Source organism: Colossoma macropomum, unplaced genomic scaffold (genome assembly GCF_904425465.1).
Source record: "Colossoma macropomum unplaced genomic scaffold, Colossoma_macropomum, whole genome shotgun sequence".
NCBI classification, from domain to species: domain Eukaryota; kingdom Metazoa; phylum Chordata; class Actinopteri; order Characiformes; family Serrasalmidae; genus Colossoma; species Colossoma macropomum.
Genome location: NW_023494798.1, coordinates 3,972,971 through 3,995,542, shown reverse-complemented (window position 1 = coordinate 3,995,542; position 22,572 = coordinate 3,972,971). Strand labels below are relative to the sequence as shown.

General features: G+C 38.6%; 2 protein-coding genes across 2 annotated transcripts; both read right to left on the bottom strand.

Moving 5' to 3' along the window:
* Positions 1-1,849: 1,849 nt before the first annotated feature.
* On the bottom strand, positions 1,850-5,656 carry LOC118818339 (extracellular calcium-sensing receptor-like). Its single transcript, XM_036585572.1, has 6 exons — positions 5,421-5,656; positions 4,964-5,264; positions 3,551-4,327; positions 3,165-3,389; positions 2,903-3,026; positions 1,850-2,763 (listed from the first exon to the last, which is right to left on the bottom strand). The coding sequence occupies exons 1-6, from the start codon at positions 5,654-5,656 to the stop codon at positions 1,850-1,852; spliced, it is 2,577 nt and encodes an 858-aa protein (XP_036441465.1).
* A 12,464-nt stretch (positions 5,657-18,120) lies between these two features.
* Positions 18,121-21,469, bottom strand: LOC118818338 (extracellular calcium-sensing receptor-like). The gene is made up of 6 exons (XM_036585571.1): positions 21,234-21,469; positions 20,764-21,064; positions 19,824-20,600; positions 19,392-19,616; positions 19,161-19,284; positions 18,121-19,034 (listed from the first exon to the last, which is right to left on the bottom strand). The coding sequence occupies exons 1-6, from the start codon at positions 21,467-21,469 to the stop codon at positions 18,121-18,123; spliced, it is 2,577 nt and encodes an 858-aa protein (XP_036441464.1).
* Between the last annotated feature and the right edge of the window lie 1,103 nt (positions 21,470-22,572).

Below are 22,572 nucleotides of genomic sequence, written 5' to 3'. Positions count from 1 at the left end.
GCGAAAGAGAAGCTGACTTCACGACTTAGTGTTTGACAGTTTCTCGTTGTAGATTAAACTTATCAGGAAACCAGCTGGAGTGCTTATAAGTGCAAATAAGTCAATTTGTCTCCAAATTATCAATGTTCGTCTTACATCTTTCTCTTTGCCATTTCCTTAGCTACGAGCTAAGTGAGACTGTCTGTGTCACTTTTCCAGCAGTCTGCATGCTAATCTTCAGGATTAAAGGGTCAATTAGCAGTTATATATTAACTTCAGCGTTTAAGATCATTTATTATGAAAACTGTGTTAGAACTGTGTGTTATAATGATCGGCAGAGCTTTATTTTACAGCAAAGGAGAATTATGTTATTTTACCGAAAAATCTAGTGCTGCTGTGGAGCCGCAACAGGGCAGTTAAAGGGCCGACCCCTGGCTTAGCTAAAGCGGAAAAAACAGTTTTGTCATAGAATATCACTAATTGTACTGTGCAGAGCCAGGGTCACTGATGAGAATTTTGAGACTAAAGTGTTGCTGAAGTTTAACAAAGTACTCTGAATGTCATGTCTGTACATATCTTGCTGAAATGTTTAAATTGGAGAAAAATTGTTTGGTTTGGATTTGGTTATTTTTGCTGATGTTTGTTAAGAAAACCTGAAGTCATTGACTTTGTCTTTACTTAGTCTAAATTTTAGTTGGATATCACACCTTTGGTTGTGTAAGTTTGATTGTTGGTTACACCCAAACTTACTTTTTGGTGATCTTTATGTATATTTGCAGCTTTTCAATTGATGTTTCTTTCTGGCACATGATTAAATGCAGTGTCTTGTTCCCACTTTCAGTTGGGCTTGTTTGGTGTGTCAGGTGGAGATCCACAAACATTCTGACAATCGTGTTTTGAAGGTAGCTAAAAAGTGGTGCACTTTTTCTGGAAAAGTAGCAGTAGGCAACTACTAATTTTTCAGTAGCTATCCCGAACCTGATGTTAATCTAGGTACCCTACAACCACCACCAAGCACTACACATACTTCTATTGAAACACAGGAAACTATGGCTTGTTTAACTGCTTATAACTAAATGTCCTTAAACAGTTAAACACAAACGTAAGGGAAAGTATTCAGTAAGTAAGGGAAAGTATTCAGAGTTCACCAACTGTACACTTCTGGATCTCACTAAACAGACAGCTAAGGCCTTTCCCTGTTTCTGTATGACAATGCTGAAGTATACAGTTTTAGGTCCATAAAGAATTTCTCTGACCTGAATATAACTCAGACTACAACCCCATAAGACAAATTGAGAATAAATTTCAATTGCCCAACCTCTCTAATACTCTTGCAGCTAAACTGAAGCAAAAGCCTGCAACGTACCCAAATGTACAGGAAAGCCTTCACAGAAGAGCAGATGACCGTCATAGCAGAAAAGAGGAGGTCAGTTTCACACTATTGCCCAATAATTTTCAATGAAATGCACAAAATGCACATGTAAATGTGATTTTCCGGTGTATCAAGATGATGATGAAAGAGATGGCCATCCTACCCACAAAGTCCTAATGAGATAGAAGCCTTGTAGCCACTGTATTACATGCAGTGAGAAATTCATTGTAAAGTGATCACCAGAATTGCATTTTGCTATAGAAATATTATCTAAAAGTTTTGGAAATCAGTTTTATAGACAATTCAATTCAATTTGGCATTATACAGTATCATTTAATATACATTATGTGGTAAATGTGAAACACTTACTTATGTATATTTACAGATAACAACATAAAATATAACTTAATTAGAAACATGTAAGCAACTGTGTAGACAAAAAATAACCTAAAATCAGGACATTTTATATAAAGTGCTTTTACAATTTGTTTGAGATTCTCAATGAGAATTAGAGGGTACTTTGCCCATAATGTGTTTCTTGGTATTCTGTTCTGGTCGAAATATGATTATGAAACACTTGGGAGCAAAAATACAAGTAATCAAACTGAAGCTTGATGCCAGAATAGCAAATATCTCTACAGCTACAGTGAATTTTCCAGGAGAGCTGACATAAGCTGGGATAAAGGAAACCCAAACTGCACAGAATATGAGCATGCTGAATGTGATAAACTTGGCTTCATTAAAGTTATCAGGCAGCTTCCGTGCTAGAAAAGCCAAAATGAAACACAAAAGAGCCAGAAATCCTATATAACCCAGCACAGCCCAGAAACCTATAGCTGAACCTAATTCACATTCTAAGATAATTCTTTCCTTGTAATGCTTCAGATTTTGGAAAGGAAAAGGAGGTGAAATTGTTAACCAAAGCACACAAATTAGCACCTGTATGAGAGTGAAAACAAGAACACTGAGTCTCTGCTGTGGAGGCCCAAACCATTTCATGACATTACTGCCTGGAAGTGTAGCTCTGAAGGCCATTAACACCACTATTGTTTTCCCCAGAACACAAGAAATGCAGAGGACGAAGGTGATCCCAAACGCTGTGTGACGCAGCATACAGGACCACTCAGAGGGCTGACCAATGAAAGTAAGTGAGCAGAGGAAACACAGAGTTAGTGAGAAGAGCAGCAGGAAGCTCAGCTCTGAGTTGTTTGCTCGGACGATGGGAGAAGTTCTGTGTTTGTAGAAAATGGTAGCTACACATACAGCTATGAAGGCCCCAGTGATGGAGAACACTGTCAGGATGATGCTCAGAGTGTCGTCCCACGACAGGAACTCCACAGGTTTGGGGAGGCAGCTATCTCGCTGGGTGTTGGGCCAGAAGTCATGAGGACATTGTACACAGTTCAAAGAGTCTATGTGATTAGAAAAGCATATTCAAAACCATGTTAGGTTTTAGCTAAAATTAACATCTTAGACAGAATAACAAGGAAAAAAAAAATCAAAAAACAAGACTGTCACTAGCAAAACTTCCCACTGTGTGTGATACACAACCTGTCTTGTTACTGATCTCTCCTTCTGCACATGGTATACAGTCATAGCAGCAGACTGGCTTTCCTTTCTGTACAGCCTTCCTGGTCCCTGGAGGACAGCTCTCACTGCACACAGAAATAGGGACCTGGAAGACATTAGAAAAAGCAAATTATTCATAGGATGTAAAAAAAAACATGCCCAAGTGTCATAATGCTATGCACAGATTAATGTTTCTTTTTTCCCTTTGCTCTAGTAAAACAGTACTTTTAGTGTTGTACTGTACCTGAGTTTGTCCACCAAGCCAGCAAATAGCTCTGCTTATACTGAATTCTTGACCTCTTGGTTTGGAGGAATCATAACGGCCGATTGTAACAAAATCTATTGAGCCATCTTTCTTAAACTGCCAGTTTATGAGCTCATAGACGGCTACAGGATCACCGTTGGAGTCAAATGAGACCTGATAACCATTTTCTGTAGTGAAGTTCACTCTCTTGAGCTGACTGAGTATCTGTAGTGGTATTAAATGAAAAGCCATGAACGGAACTGTGAACTAATGTTTAATAAATCATTAAAACACTATTAATGAGCGTTGATTCAGTGTGGTTTGACAGTGCTTATCTCAAATATTAGGCAAGCTAGGGGCCATTTTCAAATGTATCAGTTTTATACCTGCCATGGTGCGAATTTTGCGCTCTTGTCACATTGTGAGTCATTACAGATAACACCGTGGATGGCATGCGCTATGGCATAGGTAGCTTTGTACACCATGTTAGTGATGCGCAGCTGTGACGTGTCTGTATATGGGTTCTGCAATGCGCGGATATCCTCGCTGCCGTCACATTCCCGCGCGCCCTCTGAGGAACCCTTTAGGCTACAGCTGAACGAGCTCTCCCAAAACTCTCTTAGTAGAGGCGATTTCAGTGCTTGTGCTGGAGAGAGATCCAGAAGAAACTCACGAAGACCTGGAATCACTGAGCGGGGGACCCCAAAACCTATCGCCCCAGCGCACATGTTATATTTGAGAAGATCTTGTTGGGTGATCCACGTTTCGCTTCCTATCCACTGAATGGGAGGCGGCGGCTGTCTTGCCAGTTCCGCTAAGAGAACTCTCATTTCTGTTGCGGCAAGAAACGCTACTATTACCCGGGCTGTTGATCTGCGGATGACGTTTGCCACTCTCTCCAGTTTACTGCGCGGTTGTGTTCTGTAGTAGGACTCGGAGTACTCCACACAGATGCCCTCCTCCTGCGCAGCCTTTAGAAACGACGCCATTCCATAATTTCCGTAGTCTGAGTCGCTTCGCACTGCCCCAATCCATGTCCAGCCAAAATGCTTGACCATTCTTGCTAGTGCGGCCGCTTGGTGGTGGTCACTAGGTATAGTCCTGAAGAAGGCAGGATACTGACGCTTATCGCTCAGACATGCGCAGGTTGCGTAGTGACTCACCTGTTATTTAATGAGTTAAAGAAGAAAAAAAGTGTTAGTGAGCCTCTTTTTTGTACTGGCGCTTAATTTGGAATAAGATTTGCACTTTGTAGGTAAATTACATTTTCACTGAGACTTTCAAAATGTTCGTTATACATTGAAGAACTACTTTTCTAAAATATTTGTCTTGCCAATCAGTCGAGTACCAGCGCATTTTTATTTAGTTTATTACTATAATCATCATAGTTTATGCATCCAACCTAATATCAACGGTAACAATAACTGTTCACAGCTATGCGCATTCCTCTTTGTGGAGGGACCAAAACATAAAATGTATCTTGACTCTCAGTTTCATCTAGAAAATGTTATACACTAGAGTGTTTCTAAACGTAAATGATTTCCAAGTATATTTTCGCTCCAAATTGCCTCTTAAATCGGCACAGCGCCCATACTGTCTTTAGCAGTTTTGTATACTTTTAACACTGCTGCACATTCTACCTCCAATAAACAGCATGCATAATTACAATAGGCTGTCAATTTGTGGGACTGTTTATAATTCATTATTCAGAAGCTAAATCATTCTGAAATACGACAGTGAATTAATTAAATGGATGGATTTTTGTTGTAAGACACAAAGCTGTAGCCTAGAGCATTCACCTGTGGAACTCCAAAGAGACCCAGCATTCTGGCCATACTAATTGAAGGTGTGGAGCCAGACTCTCCTATAATAGCAGATACAGCAGCGGCCGGGGATTTTGAACAGGAATCAGTGTCGTTGAAAACTGACTCCACATCGTTCGCTAATTGAAATGCAGCTTTGATTGCCATTGTCACGGCAGCGCACGAGTCGCGTATCTGGTATCCTAACGTGATTCCCGGCAGGAGATCTGTTCTGTTGTTGATCTCGTGAGTGGCGAACTCCATGGCACGGGCGATGCGCAGCTCCCTGAAATCCATACTGTTTAGAGACATTAAAACAGACAAAAAATGTAAAAACTTGAAACTTTTCAGGTGTCATTAACGACAACAGCAAATTTATGACTGAAAAAAAACAAAAAACAAAACTTAATAAGCAGTGAAATGTATTATCAGTCCTCCCTCGACACAGACAGACCTCCCAGAGCACTGTGGCTGCGGTGGCTGTCTGGTGTAGGTGTTCTGCTCTGATCTCATGTAACTATGAATGGAGAAAATTCCTCCAATCACAAAGTCTCCATTCATAGAAAGACCAGATAACTGAGACTGAGCCCACAGTCTGCAGCTGACTGGGTCGGCTTTACATCCTGCAGGGCTGAACACAGTTATCCACAGCATTGATACGAATGGCTTCAGACTTGAACTGAGCTGCATGGCTTGCTCAGTGGCTCCCAGCACTCTGAAAGCCAGGATGACTGTCTCCCAGTGCTTTAAGTATCCACCTTGGTGTGATGTTCGAGTAACTGTGGGTGTGCACTTTGCACAGGAGGCGTGGTTATGTGCTCAGTGTTAAATACAATGGCCATAACTTCTTGTTGCATGTCTCATTATGGTGGTGAACCTGCTGTAAGAAATATCAGAATATAGAACAATATTTATACTCATTTTGTTCATATTGATTATAATACACTTTTACTTTTAGGACTGATCTAAAGCATTATTTCACAGTAAATCATCATTTTAAGTAATTTTGTGATTTTGCTCATTGTTTGTTATGTTCTTTTTTCTAGGCTTCCATTGATTGATTGATTATTTTTTTTATTGTAAAATAACTTTTAAACAGAGTTTTCAGACAAAAGTATATATGATGTAACTGTGTATTTCTGAAAACAAACAAGAGACACTTGGTCAACAGGTGATTGAGGCAATTATATCTGTCTACAAAACAAGCTTATGCACACCTGGCCTTCCGCCATCAGGAGCCCCTCCAAAGTGCAGACAGCCACCTGCTTCCTGCTCTTGAAGCCCCCCATGGCCTGTCTTCCCTGGGAGCTACATTTGTACAATAGTCTAGTCACTGTAATTATGGATTCCAGTAGCAACTTCAGCCCTTTTTCTTTCCCAAAATACCAATTTGAAGACCCCCATACTGGCACCTGCATGTATGGAGCCATCAGATAGGCCTCCATGGTTTGTTAGAAGTGATCTCATTTCGCTCATGATTTCATACAAAGCTTTCAGTTGAAGTCACTTGTGTGACCTACTTTATTCTTAGGTAATGAAAAAATAGAATACAAATGGAATAAATTACATATTTTAGTGGATATTCCATGATTGACAACATGTGGTTTGATGCTCTGTATCAGAAAAATGCATTTTTCTCTGGTGTTACCTTTCTTATGTGTAACACAAATGAGGATTGGTAACAACAGTAACACCTATGGATAGACAGAGAAGTGGACGTTTCTGTACAATGACCCGGATATAGCTCTGACTACAGCCCAACAAATTAATTAGGAATCAACTAGGAATACTAAGCCAGCCCTAATCAGCCCAAACTCACTACTACTCTTGTGGCTTATGTATTATAACTGTTCTGGCCTAAACATGATTATGGAACATGAAACAACAGAAATGAAGAAGTGCTACAGAGGTCACAAAAATGAAGCAAAAAGACAGGTGCTCCTGGGGCATGGGAAAATCATCCGCATCCACAAGGCTTGTGCAAAATAAATCCCAGAACAAAGAAATTTCCAGGCACACCGTCTTAAGAAAAGTATTTCTTTTATTAAAACATAGCAATATGTATAAAAATGCGTTGACGCATTCCAGCCTTCTCCGGCCTTCATCAGGACCTGATGCCTGGGAATTTCTTTTTTCTGGGGTTTATTTTGCACATGCCTTGTGGATTTTTTTTGGTTTTTGCCTCTCCCAGCATGGAACTGTTTTTATTACACAAAATAAGAGTTTCTGTTGTTTTGTTTAGTATTTGCCACTGACATTAACACAAGAAGTAGCACCTAACTACACAAACTGACATTTTGATTATGACGATCACTTTGTAATGCTCTCTCCATCTGTTCAGGCCACATTCACAGACAGACCTTCCAGAGCACTGTAGCTGTAGTGTCTGGTGTAGGCAATTTGCTCTGATCTTGTGTAAAAAATATTATGAAGTCTCCATCCTGTAAAGTCAGCCTGCAGTTGACTGAGTCACCTTTACATGCTGCTGAACTGAGATACAAATATCTTTAAAGCTGAAGTGAGCTACAAGGCATGCTCTGCACTGCCCAGCCTTCTGAAGGCCAGGGTGGCTTGCCTTTAAATAGCCGCCCTATGGGTGTGAGGTTAGGCTCAGAAGGCCTTGAGTGAAAGTCTCTTTAGTTACTGTCATGAAAATTACTGATTCTTGAGCATCCAATAGATGGCGCCAGACTCAATATAGTGGACACATCGCGTTTTGTTTTATTCCATATTTTCTCCGGGCAGTACACAGAAACTGTGCCCTATTCACTTTATGGTGCACCATTTTGTAGTGGTGTCCGAAAACCTAGTGCAGATGATCTAGTGCACTCAAAAAATTCCACAATTCTCCCCAGTAAGTGATGCATTATGATGTAAGCCACCATGGGACCTTGAGAATCATGGGGTCCAGTTTGTTCAAAACAAGAGCGTGGTCATTTGCAATTCAGACGTTGAACTTAAATGCATTGGCGATATCCATTCACATGATTATCAACACTAATTTCACACAGGGCTGAATATTAGTACCAGGTTTAGGTTCATCACCAGAGTGACGTTAAGCCAGCAGACATCAGACGTCAGTTTGACGTCAGAAAGACGTTGGTCTACAACGTTGGACAGACGCTGAATTTTGGTTAGGAATGAAAATCAGGGGAGGTAGGTAATTAGTTCAAGCTGGAGCTGCTTAAATGCAATGCAGAAAATTAGGATTATAACTGCCAGTCTATTAAGACGGTACTCCATCTACCAACAAACAAATATACTTAAAGTCGACGTGAATTGGAATATTCAGAACGCATTTTCTTTCTTAACATGACATATTTCTTAGTAAAACAGGCTACTGGGGCAGGGAATAATTGTGGGCGGGACATGATTTTATTTTTCAAGGTTTGACTGGATTGTGAAGAGCAGGCATTTCAAAACGAACATGGTGTCAGACTCTGACAGTCAAAGGTTAAACTAATTCACCGCAGTGGTTACAAATGAATAGTGGCCATCTGTAACAACACCATTAATATTTCATTTGCTAATACAGTTATTATGAAAATTACGGTTTCCTAAATGAAAAAAAAATACTAAGAGTTTTGTTCTTTTTCTTGGCCTGATATATGCACCTTCTGCTTTCTTACTGTAAAAGTCATCAAGCTTAATTTGCAAACTGGCCAATTCCAAATTCTCCTCCTCAGTTAAAGTGTCTGAATTCTTCTGAGATAGATAAGTTATTCTTGTTACTATTTTATTCTCTTCAATTCTTTGGACATTAGCTGTGAGACTCCCAAATATTTCCTCCCTTAAATTTGAAAAGTTCACAGTGTTTTTTTCGTTTCTAGCCTTGTGTAGAAAATTTGAAACCATCACTTTAATCATTGCTTTAACCTCCTCATAAGACAGCAAAGAACTATTGAGCTTTCAGTGTCAAGAGCCTGTAGCATGAGAATTACCAGAGGGCATCTTAATGTTGTGGGCTTTTAAGCATGAGTTGTTCCTATATCCTGGATAAGGGGGCCATTTATCGACGGTTCCATCTAAGACAATGTTGAAGTCCCCTCCCCATCTACAGAAAGGCATTTGGATATTTATCTAACCAAACCCTTTAAAAATATTCCCCATACCTGAAAAAGACTGTCATTTTCCAATTTATAATTTTACCCATAAATGTTAGCAATGATAAATGTATAGTCATTATGTTTAATCACTTGACATGTAAAATGTCAAGGTCAACTTCTAAGTGTAGAAAATCTCCACTAAACCTGCTCTTAAAATAATTACTCCAGCTGATTGTTTCAGTAAAATAGTCAAATAGATTTACCCCTTTGGGAACGCCAAAAGGTGACATTACTATTAGTAGAAATCTGCCCTAAATTTTTCAGAAAACAGAAATAAAACTTTCCTTTTAACTGTGTTATGTAACCCCCTGGTGTTAAGTGACACAAATAATAAACTTGACATACCAAAGTGAACAATTTGAAATAATGATGTGTGAAGAGATAAAGATTAACAGTGATGTAAGTTAGTAGTCAGATGGATTCGAGATCCGCACCCATTAAGAGTAACGTTAAGTTAAGCGATGTGACAGAACTTTTTTCCCTCAAATTTTAAATTACAACACAGAAGGATAAAATAGAAATAAGGGAAAAGTTAACCAAACAAGACCCCTTGGTCTCCATTTTCTGTGCATTTTCTCCAAACTTTACATATTTCAACATTATTTAGCCTATTTTGTGCAAGAGAGCGAAGAAATCAAAACCTAAATGAAACAACCAAATGGGCATTTTACTCAGTTTCTGCTTTCAGTTGGCTTTGGTATTACTGAAGTCTTAAGCAGAAATTTCTGTCCCGTTAAGAAATCCTCGATCTCCCGCAAAGTAGGCCAATTTACCTTCTTCTCTTGCTTCCTTCCCATTCAGATCAGGTAGCTTCTCCTAATATCCAAGGGATATTGTAGGCTTTTCAGCTGTTGGAGTGGAGGGAATTCTTCCTCGTTAGCCAGAGCAGCTCCGTTTTCATGGTCATATGTCGCACCAATATTTCAAGTTCACTGATACACATCACAAGTTGCAAGAGCAGGTCCCCACATGTCATGTAACAAAAAAAAAAAAAAAAAAAACAACAACAAAAAAAAAAATATATATATATATGTATATATATATATATATATATTTACAGACATTGACCGTAAATAATTACATTTTTTTCTGTATTTTTCATGTAAAATACAAGAAAATCACCTTTTTCAATAAATCTGCTGTAAATACAGTCAAAGTCTGTTACTTTAAATTATAAGAATCCATCATTTTTTAATATGGTCGTACCATGTTTTAAGAGTTTTGAGTGTTAATTTAGTAGTTATCATTGTAAAAACACAGATATCAGTGCAAAAATACAGACCGATAAAGTTGTTTTAAATTTTTCCAGCTCAGCTCACATTGTGTTTTTTTTATGCATGTTTGCTGTAATTATAAGCAATAAACACATTATAAAACGTAACGAAAATTAATTTACAGAACTGTCCTATAAAAATACCTTCAATACAGGGTAAAAATAATAAAACAACTCCGCTGCCTGTTGTAATCTAACAGTATTTTTTATTTTTTTTTGTTTTGTTTTGTTTTACAACAGTAACTGTATGGTAAATTCATTTCTACTGCCATATTATAAACTGGCACACAGCATCAGACCAGATATTTTGACTAAAATGATGAGGTTTATATAATTCAAATAATTGTCAAACCATTCAGCAATTCACTTCTCTTTAAAATAGGCAGTAAATTGTATTGTCAGCTCAAAGGTATATTATTGTCTTATACTTGGTAGAATTAAAGTTTTGAAACCACAAAATATAAGTTTAGCAGACAGTTGCATGTTCATTGGACATTGGTTACGGTCTGTTCAGCCAATGAATGTGGAGAAGCCGTGAGTGGAGTTCTGAAAGTCGCGGGGTGCGGAGTTTTGGGCTCCTTTCAGAATGATTCGCGGCCGATGAATCGCCATATGAGTGTTTGAATTGCCGTAAACTTGAGGACACACGGGCAGGTATAGTTGAGTCCAGCTGAGAAAGAGAGAGAGAGAGAGAGAGAGAGAGAGAGAGATGCAGTAAACATTAGCTATAAAAGTAAATGCAAACAGAAACAAAGAAGAAACCTGAACGTTTACTGACGTCAGGAATATTTGAACAAGTTCTAACGTTCAGTGTTTAGTGAAATAATCTCTGCAGTAAAGTACCTTAAATAAAGTACTGTCCAAAAGTCACAGACAGCCTAGACAATTGTTTAAAACTATTCATCTTGGCACTAAAATAGTTTTTGCAGGTTATTAATATGCTGGTTAGAAGAAACCAGTTAGAGGAACACAGATAATCCTGATTTCCCACTGCAGTTCAGAATGGATTTGTCAAATTCCTGCACATCTGATTTAATTTAATGAAGGACTGATTAGATAAGCTAGTGCTGAATCCCTGATACCTGCCTCCTGTCTGTATAGTGCACTATGTGAATTATGGAGTTTTGGCCTCTTAGTGCTCTGAATGTCCTGCAGTGAATTGTGTGCAGGTGGTTGAATCACCAGTATCTCTCTGTTAGACAGTGTATGCAGTGTTTGAGTGCAGGAGCTTTAAGTTAAAGCCTATGTTGTGCATTATGTAGGCAGTAGGGAGCCATGTGAGATTCAGCCTATGCATTAGATGGTATTAAATGGTTAAAAAATAATGTGTTCTTTATTTGTGTGTTTGTATTTAATGTGTACATTAGTCTTAGTAATTTAATGTGACGGTGCATCTGTTAAGTTCACTTTAGGAAAACATCAAACGTTACTTAGTTTGTAGTGGTCACTGTTGTATTACTGAACTTATTTAATGTGCTAAACTGGCAGTAACAGTAAAGGTGAAAGATGTTAGCTCTTGATAGAAAGTACTGAAAACCCAATGAAAATGTTTGCGAACTCTACTTAAACAGTAATTACAATTTTAACTCTTGTTTTGTTTCATGTGGTTTTTTTTTTTTTTGGTCACTTCTGCCCCGGTCAGGAAACCTCCATTCAGTGCTGCACGTGTTCCCACGTGTCTTTAGAAGATTCCAACAAGCAAAGGGACATGACCAAGGTATGTTGTTTTAGGTTTTGTTCACATAACATTAGAAAATGAAATAATGATGCAGTATGAAAGCTGGAATGTTGCTGTTTGTGCTACAGCTTGGCCTGATAGATTAATCGCTTTTATATTGAAATCAAAGAGCTACAGTACTTATTATAGAAAATATATATTAACACGGTTTAAATGAGGAAATTTCAACAAATCTTACAGAGCTTGTGAACTGCCTGTAGATGAGTTTGATCAACGCATGTGCTGTATATGTGATAACCACTAAATAGTAATCTTGCTCACTCAGTTTTCAAGCACCTCAAGCCAGACTAAGTGGATATCTTGGCCAAAAAAAGAATATACATTAATTTATAGAAGATAACTGCATTTAAATCAATATTGCAGTATTGGTCAGAAAAATTGCACCAAAATTGTAACCAGTTCGTTCAGCCCTCGCTACAGCTTGCACGTACTATGATTCAAGATCTAAATTTGTCATGAAGACAATATCGTCAAACTGCTGCTTATTATGCATGACTATCAGACAACAAAGTCTTAAAGGTTAGAGTTACAATGACATAGAGCAGAGAAAAGTGGCAAATCAGTCATCAAAAGTCAGGAGCTTCCAGTTGACCAGCTAATTCCGATATTAATTACAGATGATAACAGGAACAACAACAGTTATCATGATTTCAGATTTTTTTGGATTTTACATTACAACGGTATGCATGCTAAATTGATTTAATTCAGCTTACAGGCTAAAACAGATAAACGTTTGATTTTCCTTTTTCATAGGGGGGCAGTGGTCACTGCTTTAATGGTAGCTAACAAGATCATTGAGAGAAACCACCCACCAGGTGTCCAAAGCCTGGAGTTACGGATGCCTCCTAAGATGACTGTCATCTTTCTCAGAATTGATCTTTAAACTGTTATGTAGTGACGGTTAAGGGTGAGTGGACTGAGGCTGAAGGAAACAAAAGAGCACAGTGAGAATGAACAGTGACGTCATTCTGTGAGATATTTGATGTGAGCATTGCATATAATTAAAGTCCTAATCCTTAAAATACAAACCCCATTTCTAGAAAAGTTAGAACATTTCCAATGTTTTCACTGATCAACTTATTTAAACTAAATTTAGAATTTGATGCCTGCAACAAAAAGGTGGGACAGAGGCACGTTTACCACTCTGTTATATCATCTTTTAATAACACTTTTTAATTGTTTGGGACATGACAATACTAATTGTTACAGTTTTGTAAGTGGAATTTTTGCCCAATCATGCTTAGAACTCATTGAGTTCTGGCTCAACAGTCTGTGGTTGTTATTGTATGATTCTGCTCTTCATGATGTGCCATACATGTTCAATAGGAGACAGATCTGGACAGCAGGCAGGCCTGTAAGGCACACACACTCTGTGTCTATAAAGCCATGCTGTTGGACCTTTCACTGAAACGTGGACACATCTGCCCACAGCACACATTTTAGCTGTCTTTAAGATGGTCTGAGATGAGCTCAGGCCCAGAGAATTCACCAATGTTCTTGCATAGAATTGATGTACAGCTTTCTCCTTCACAATAGAGTTTTAAAGTTGCGTTTCTTGATGTAGCAGCGGACTGTTAAGACACAATGGCTTTCCAAAGTACTCCTGATATACTCCCTCCATTCTCGTGCAGTGCCGTCTGAGGGCTTGAAGATCACACACATTCAGCAGTGGTTTCTGGCCTTGCCCTACATGGACTGAGATTTGTCTATGTTCACAAATACAATTGAGTTCATCAGCCAAAACATTAAAAGCAATTTCTTTGTGCTTTTGTCAGTTAAATAAAAGTTTAAGAAAATTGAGTTTGTATTGTCAGCACACTTTCCATCTTACTGCCCTTAACAACTTGTAATGCTGCACAAGCACAGAAAGACGCTCGCGGATCTTAAAAAGAAAGTGGTTTAATGAGAGATTAGTAAGATGGTCAGACAGTTTCAGGGCAAAACCAAAATCAGAATCCAAAAGCCTTGCAAAAAGTCAAAAAACCAGAAGATACAAAATGCACAAGCGACCAGAGCAAAAGGGCGAACACAAAAACGCAATATCCAAAAAACAGGCAAAGGGTCCAATACACAAGTCAGGAAACCAGTAGAGAAATGCTCAGTAGTCCAGTGAAGGGCAATACCTCACAATGAGGAGAACAAACCAGAAACTATTTAAAGCCTGGGACAAACAAACACAGGTGTATTGCATTAATACTCAGGTGACTGAGAACGAGGAAGCTGTGTGTGATTGGTGGAAGGAGTGACATCAGGATTGGAATCATGGGAATTGGAGTCCTGGAGATTATTAGGCAAGGGAGGAGAACCCGGAAGCGTGACACAACTGTGTGTGGGCCCCTTTTAAGGACTGTAATAACTGTTGCAGCATGAGGTTCTGTTATGGACCCTTGTGTTTTGTATTAGCCAATTAAAAGTCCTCATTCTAGAGGCATATTCAGTGTAGCTAAGTCCTGAGTGTAGTGTGGTTGCTTATTCTTGCTGGTTTGAACATGTGTAAATGAAATCAAGAAACTTTTTTCTCGTGCAGTTCCAATCAGATTTGCTGTTACAATCCAAAATCCAGATAAATCAAGAATGATACAGGAGGTAATTAGTGCTCTAATTCACATTATTGTTTATGTTTTAGACAGGCATTATAAATCTTTAAAACTGTAGAAAGATTCACAGTAGCTATCTTTTTGCCTCAGTTTGGTGATTATTTTGAATGCTAGGTTGCTGGGTGATGTCATGATTGTTAAAGTTCAACTGTCAAAATATAAAGATTGAAAGTATGTATTATTGTTGAGGTTTTATTGTTCTGGCCAAAGGTTTTACATTGTTTTAAAAGAGCAATATTGTATTGGCTGTTGTGTATTTATGTAAAATTACAGCACACCATTGTTTTATCTGCTGAAGTAAAAGGTGATTGTGCAAAATGCTCATGTAGTTGAGTATATTGACTCCTGTATAAAAACTGGAATATAACAAAATGAGCACAAAATTCTGGTATATGCCAGATTTCGGTGAATATACTGAATGATAAAATAAAAATACATTAACCATCGACTTTAATATTGAGGTAATTACATGTAATTTTGCATTGTATTTCTGTATTTAACCAGTAGAATCCAATGCTGTAACAGCGGTATCTTGTGGATAAACAGTACATTGTAATAGTTGGTAGGCAGATCAACCAACATTTAACTGTTATCCACTGTAAATGTGTAGGATAAGAACATTTATTTACAGATTATGTCTGTTAAGGTTTCTTTATTTTACTTTAAAAATCTGTACTTTGACAGGTGCATGTTGTAGATTGATTGATTAAATAATTCTATGAAATAACCTAATTACACTGTTATTTTAAATGTAGCAGCCTTCAAATTGTAGACTTTAAGTGTATTTATGCAGTATTTCCATGATTTTAATACATTCTAGAGATTTTTAAATAAGAAATTTGTAATTCTACTAAAATTTGCTTGTAAAATTACACAGAATATATACTGGGAAAAGATGTAATTTTACAGTAGTCCACTGTACAACATTTTACTGTAAAATTACGGGAACTTTTGCTGCCAGACATCTTACCGTTTTTTTATAATTTTTTTTACAGTGTATCACTGAAAAAAGTTTCTCAAAAGTTTCTCAAAAATGACATTTTTAAGCAACAATGTTGAGTTTTGTTTTCTTGTGGGCCTTACTGCTTTCTGGTCATAAACAGGTTGGCCTTGAGGTATAAATGGTTGAGAACCTCTGCATTACAATATGAAAGTAACATATTCAGATGTTAGCAGATATTGGGTTTGGTTAGATAACACCGCTGAGCCAACAACGTATCAACATTTAAGGTTAACATTGTAATGTGTAGCAGACAGAGCATATTTTTCAAGGGGATGTTGGCATAAGACGTTTGGAAGATGTTGGATTTTGGTTTGCCTGATGCCACACCACTTGACATGACATTCTAATATCATAATAACATTGTTTTTTTGTTGGTTTAAAATTGTGGTGTCAGGCAAACCAAAATACAACATCTTCCGAGTGTCTTATGCCAACATCCCCTCATGTTAGAATGTCACATCAAATTGACAATAACATTATGATGTTTACCAGATGTTGGGTTTTGGTCACCATACCTCATGACTAAATGTCGATTTTCTACATCAGTTTTACATTGACATGACATGTTTGGGTGACATCGGATTATGGTTATGCAACACTATGACTTAACAACAACAAAATATCAGCATCTAATGATGTTAGAATGTCATGTCAAATTGATGTTAAGATTATGACGTTAAATAGATGTTGGGCTTTGGTCACCATAACTCACGACTACATGTCAGTATTCTATGTCGATATAACGTTGGCATGTAAAGTTTGAAAGACATTGGATTTTAGTTACTTAACATTACAACTTAGAACCAACAAAATTTCAACTCAGCTCTCTCAGTTCTTTACACTAAAGTGACTTTGGGATTAGACGTTTACTTGACAATGTCACAGTCTACATTCAGCCAGATATCAGTGTCTAATGACGTTGGTGGCCAGCTGGGAAGTTTTGTGTTTTGAGTTGATATTAAGAATAGATTTAGGGTAAATAATGTGCAATCTAAAAGATAGTTAATGCAATGATCTATGAAGCGTCTTTGAAGCATTTGCAGAGTGCTGTCCAAATAATGTGGCACTGGTACACCCCCCTTATTAAATTGCTTCTAATAAAACATAAAGCCATTTCTTTTCTTACTGTCCCTTATGCAAAGTTATTGGACAGCACATTCTGCTCTTTCAGTTGCTGGACAGGGGAGCAAATCCATTAAAATGTCCATCGGATTAAGTATAGGATGTTCAACAAATGTGCATGTCATGTTTGTGTGTACCCAAGTTTTCTCCCCATCCTGGTAAAGGCTGAGTCCCATCTACTAGGGGTGACTTTATTTGGAAAGGTCCCAACAGATTTTCTGTATATGTTAACTTCATTATCAAACTATTTGTTGAAAGTTAGTTGATTCTCAGCAGGGCAGGGATTAGTACTAGTAGATTTAGGTTTGGACCAGAGTGATGGTTAGGTGGTTGGGGTTAAGGTCAGGGTAACAGTCATGTCAAAGTTGCTAAATTTAAATGATAATTAGTAGAATGTAAGGAATATGCAAGATAAGCATCTAAAATGATATACAGTGATGTACTATCTGAATTACCCTATAGGCACCCCCCTCACAACCACCACTAACCATCACACATGCTTCTATTGAAAAACGTGAAACCAGCCCCTGCATAACTGCTGATAACACACTGTCCTGAGACAGTTAAACACTTACTAAATGAACAAACATATTCACAATTCATTATCTGTACACATCTGGATCTCACTGAACAGACAGGTAAGTCTTTGCCCTGTTTAAGTATGACAATTCTTAGGTAAATGAAATAAGGTCCATAAAGAATTTCACTGACCTGCATATAGCTCTGACTACAACCCCATTAAAGAAATTAGAAATCAACTGGAACACTAAGCCAGCCCTAATCAGCCCAAACTCATTAATACTCTTGGGGCTGAAAGAACCCATTGTAATCTTAAATCTAGTGGAAAGCCTTCCCATAAGAGTAGATGGCTGTATAGGAGAAAAGAGGGACTCAATTTCATATGAATTCCCAAGGACTATTCCCAATTAGGTGTTCAAAATGCACATATAAACATGATGTTCAGGTATACCAAGTTTATCTCCCCCATTTAAAAGATGGATATTTTTATAGAAGCCTCCAATTCTTTATTTTCGCATGTAATATAATACATTTTCTATAACGATCACCAAGATTTCATTTTCAGGCCATTATATATATATATATATATATATATATATATATATATGTATATATATATATATATATATATATATATATATATATATATATATATATCAACTAAGTTGTAAATATGAAATGATTACATACATATTTACACATAAAAACATGAAATACAATTCATGTAAAATTATGTATTAGTGAAGCTATGTGGGTGCTAAACCAGAGTGTGATGTACACAATTTGTGTTAGGGCCTCAAAGAGACTGGGAGGCTCCTTTACCCATAAGGTGTTTCTTGGTATTCTGTTCTGGTCTAAACATGATTATGAAACATTTGGGAGCAAAAATACAAAAAATCAAACCAAAGCTTGAAGCCAGAATAGCAAATATCTCTACAGCTACAGTGAACTTTCCAGGAGAGCTGACATAGGCTGGGATAAAGGTAACCCAAACTGCACAGAATATGAGCATGCTGAATGTGATGAACTTGGCTTCATTAAAGTTATCAGGCAGCTTCCGTGCTAGAAAAGCCAAAATAAAACACAAAAGAGCCAGAAATCCTATATAACCCAGCACAGCCCAGAAACCTATAGCTGAACCTAATCCACATTCCAGTATTATCCTTTCCTTGTAGTGCTTTAGATTTTGGAAAGGAAAAGGGGGTGAAATTGTTAACCAAAGCACACAAATTAGGACCTGTATTAGAGTGAAGGCGAGAACACTGAGTCTCTGCTGTGGAGGCCCAAACCATTTCATGACATTACTGCCTGGAAGTGTAGCTCTGAAGGCCATTAACACCACTATTGTTTTCCCCAGAACACAGGAGATGCAGAGGACGAAGGTGATCCCAAACGCTGTGTGACGCAGCATACAGGACCACTCAGAGGGCTGACCAATGAAAGTAAGTGAGCAGAGGAAACACGAAATCAGTGAGAAGAGCAGCAGGAAGCTCAGCTCTGAGTTGTTGGCTCGGACAATGGGGGAAGTTCTGTGTTTGTAGAACAGAGCAGCCACACATACAGCTATAAAGGCCCCAGTGATGGAGAACACTGTCAGGATGATGCTCAGAGTGTCGTCCCAGGACAGGAATTCCACAGGCTTGGGGAGGCAGCTGTCTTGCTGGGTGTTGGGCCAGAAGTCATGAGGACATTGTACACAGTTCAAAGAGTCTAAGAGATAAGGAAAGAATATTGAGAATCTTAAATTAGATAGAACAAAAAGAGAAAGAAAGAAAGAAAAAAAAACTAACAAACCAAATCCCCAACAATACTGCCCACTGTATTGTGATACACAACCTGTGTTTTTACTGATCTCTCCTTCTGCACATGGTATACAGTCATAGCAGCAGACTGGCTTTCCTTTCTGCACAGCCTTCCTGGTTCCTGGAGGACAGCTCTCACTGCACACAGATCTTGGCACCTTTAAGTCAATAGACAAATGCAAACTATTCCTAAAATGCAATAAAAAATTCAAAGTGTCATAACATTATGCACAGTTTAATGTTTTTTCTTGCTTTAGTGTTATACCTCAGTCTGTCCCCCCAGCCAGCTGATAGCTCTGCTCATACTGAATTCTTGACCTCTTGGTTTGGATGAGTCATAACGGCCAACTGTGACAACATCTATTGAGCCATCTTTTTCAGTCTGCCAGTTTATGAGCTCATAGACGGCTGCAGGATCACCATTGGAATCAAATGTGACCTGATAACCATTCTGTGTAGTGAAGTTCACTCTCTTGAGCTGGTCGAGTATCTGTAGTTCATAATTTGAAAAACTATAAACGGAACGGTGAACTAATGTTTATAAAATTACTGAAACACTAATAATGAACATCCATTCAGTATGGAGAATATTTGATTGATATACCTGATTTGTATTAATACAATTAAAAAATATATCGTGCTTCCTTCAATGGCAAGGCAAGCTAGGGGGGTGTTTTTAAATGCAGCAGTTTTATACCTGCAACGGTGTGACTTTAGTTGTCTTGTCACACTGCATGTCATTACAGATAACACCGTGGATGGCATGCGCTATGGCATACGTAGCTTTGTACACCATGTTAGTCACGCGAAGCTGCGACGTGTCTGTGTATGGGTTCTGCAGCGCGCGGATATCCTCGCTGCCGTCACATTGTTGCGCGCCCTCTGAGGAGCCTTTTAGGCTACAGCTGAACGAGCGCTCCCAAAACTCCGTTAGCAGAGGCGATTTCAGTGCTTGTGCTGGAGAGAGATCCAGAAGAAACTCACGAAAACCTGGAATCACTGAGCGAGGGACTCCAAATCCTATCGCCCCAGCGCACATGTTATATTTTTGACACTCTGGATGGGTGATCCACGATTCGCTGCCGATCCACTGAAGGGTGGGCAGCGGCTGTCTTGCCAGTTCATCCATGATAACTCTCATTTCTGTTGCGGCAAGAAACGCTACTATTACCCGGGCTGTTGATCTGCGGATGACGTTTGCCACTCTCTCCAGTTTACTGCGCGGTTGTGTTCTGTAGTAGGACTCGGAGTACTCCACACAGATGCCCTCCTCCTGCGCAGCCTTTAGAAACGACGCCATTCCATTATTTCCATAGTCTGAGTCGCTGCGCACTGCCCCAACCCATGTCCAGCCAAAATGCTTGACCATTCTTGCTAGTGCGGCCGCTTGGTGGTGGTCACTTGGTATAGTCCTGAAGAAGGCAGGATACTGACGCTTATCGCTCAGACATGCGCAGGTTGCGTAGTGACTCACCTGAGTGAAAGAAGAAAAAAGTGTTAGCAAGCCTCTTGTCAATTTGTGGGAATATTTGTACATTATTTTTCAGATGCTAAATCATTCTGAAACACCAAAGTGAATTAATACAATTTTTAACATTTTTGTTGTAAGACACAAAGCTGTAGCCTAGAGCTTTCACCTGTGGAATTCCAAAGAGACCCAGCATTCTGGCCATGCTAATTGAAGGTGTGGAGCCAGACTCTCCTATAATAGCAGATACAGCAGCGGCCGGGGATTTTGAACAGGAATCAATGTCGTTGAAAACTGACTCCACATCGTTCGCTAATTGAAATGCAACTTTTATTGCCATTGTCACGGCAGCGCACGAGTCGCGTATCTGGTATCCTAACGTGATTCCCGGCAGGAGATCTGTTCTGTTGTTGATCTCGTGAATGGCGAACTCCATGGCACGGGCGATGCGCAGCTCCCTGAAATCCATACTGTTTAGAGACATTAAAACAGACATAAAAATGCAAAAAGTTTCATTTCTGATGTCTCACTTGAAATTTTTCTGGTGTCATTAACGACAACAGCAAATGTATGACTGAAAAAAAAAAATAATAATAAGCAATGAAATGTATTATCATTCCTCCCTCGACACAGACAGACCTCCCAGAGCACTGTGGCTGCGGTGGCTGTCTGGTGTAGGTGTTCTGCTGTGAAGTCATGTAACTATGAATGGAGAAAATCCCTCCAATCACAAAGTCTCCATTCATAGAAAGACCAGACAACTGAGACTGAGCCCACAGTCTGCAGCTGACCGGATCAGCCTTACATCCTGCGGTGCTGAACACAGTTATCCACAGCATTGATACAAACCACATCAGACTTAAACTGAGCTGCATGACTTCCAGCACTCTGAAAGCCAGGATGACTGCCTCACAGTGCTTTAAATATCCCACCTTGGTGTGATGTTCGAGTAACTGTGGGTGTGCACTTTGCACAGGAGGCGTGGTTATGTGCTTAGTGTTAATTACAATGGCCATAACTCCTTGTTGCATGTCTCATTATGGTGGTGAACCTGCTGTAAGAAATATCAGAATATAGAACAATATTTATACTCATTTTGTTCATATTGATTATAATACACTTTTACTTTTAGGACTGATCTAAAGCATTATTTCAGAGTAAATGAACATTTTAAGTACTTATGTAATTGTGCTTATATGTAATTGTTATGTTCTTTTTTCTAGGATTATTTCTGATTTTTTATTTTATTGTAAAATAAATTTAAAAAAGAGTTTTCAGACAAAAGTATATATGTTGTAAATGTGCATGTCTGTCTTTAGTGAGTAGATGGAAAACAAAAAACGAGATACTTGGTCAACAGGTGATTAAGGCAATTACATCTGTCTACAAAACAAGCTTATACACAGAGAGCCTGGCTTTCCGCCATCAGGAGCCTCTCCAAAGCACAGGCAGGCAACTGCTTCCTGCTCTTGCAGCCCCCCATGGCCTGTCTTCCCTGGGACAATAGTCTAGACACTGTCATTATGGATTTCAGTAGCAACTTCTGCCCTTTTTCTTTCCCACAATACCAACTTGAAGACCCCCATACTGGCACCTGTATGTATAGAGCCATTAGATAGGCCTCCATGGTTTATTAGAGGTTAGGAGACAATGCAGGTCAGTGACATCTCACAGTTATCTCTCTGTGTTTCTCCTATAAGTCAAAAGACACTGGAGGACACTGTAAACATAGATTATCTGACCACAATTATGTTCAAATCCTGACTGACTTCAGCCATCATCCCGAGATAGGCTTGCAATGCAAATTTACCTTACCTCGTGCTACTTGAAGCATGAATAAACACAACCTAAACACCTCTTGATGAACCAGAGGATTGATTTTGTTTAAAAGTAGACACTAATGCCTGTTTTCCATAAACACAGCAGCCAGAGGTCAGTAAAGTTCTACATATGTAATATAGATGACACATTAAAAAAA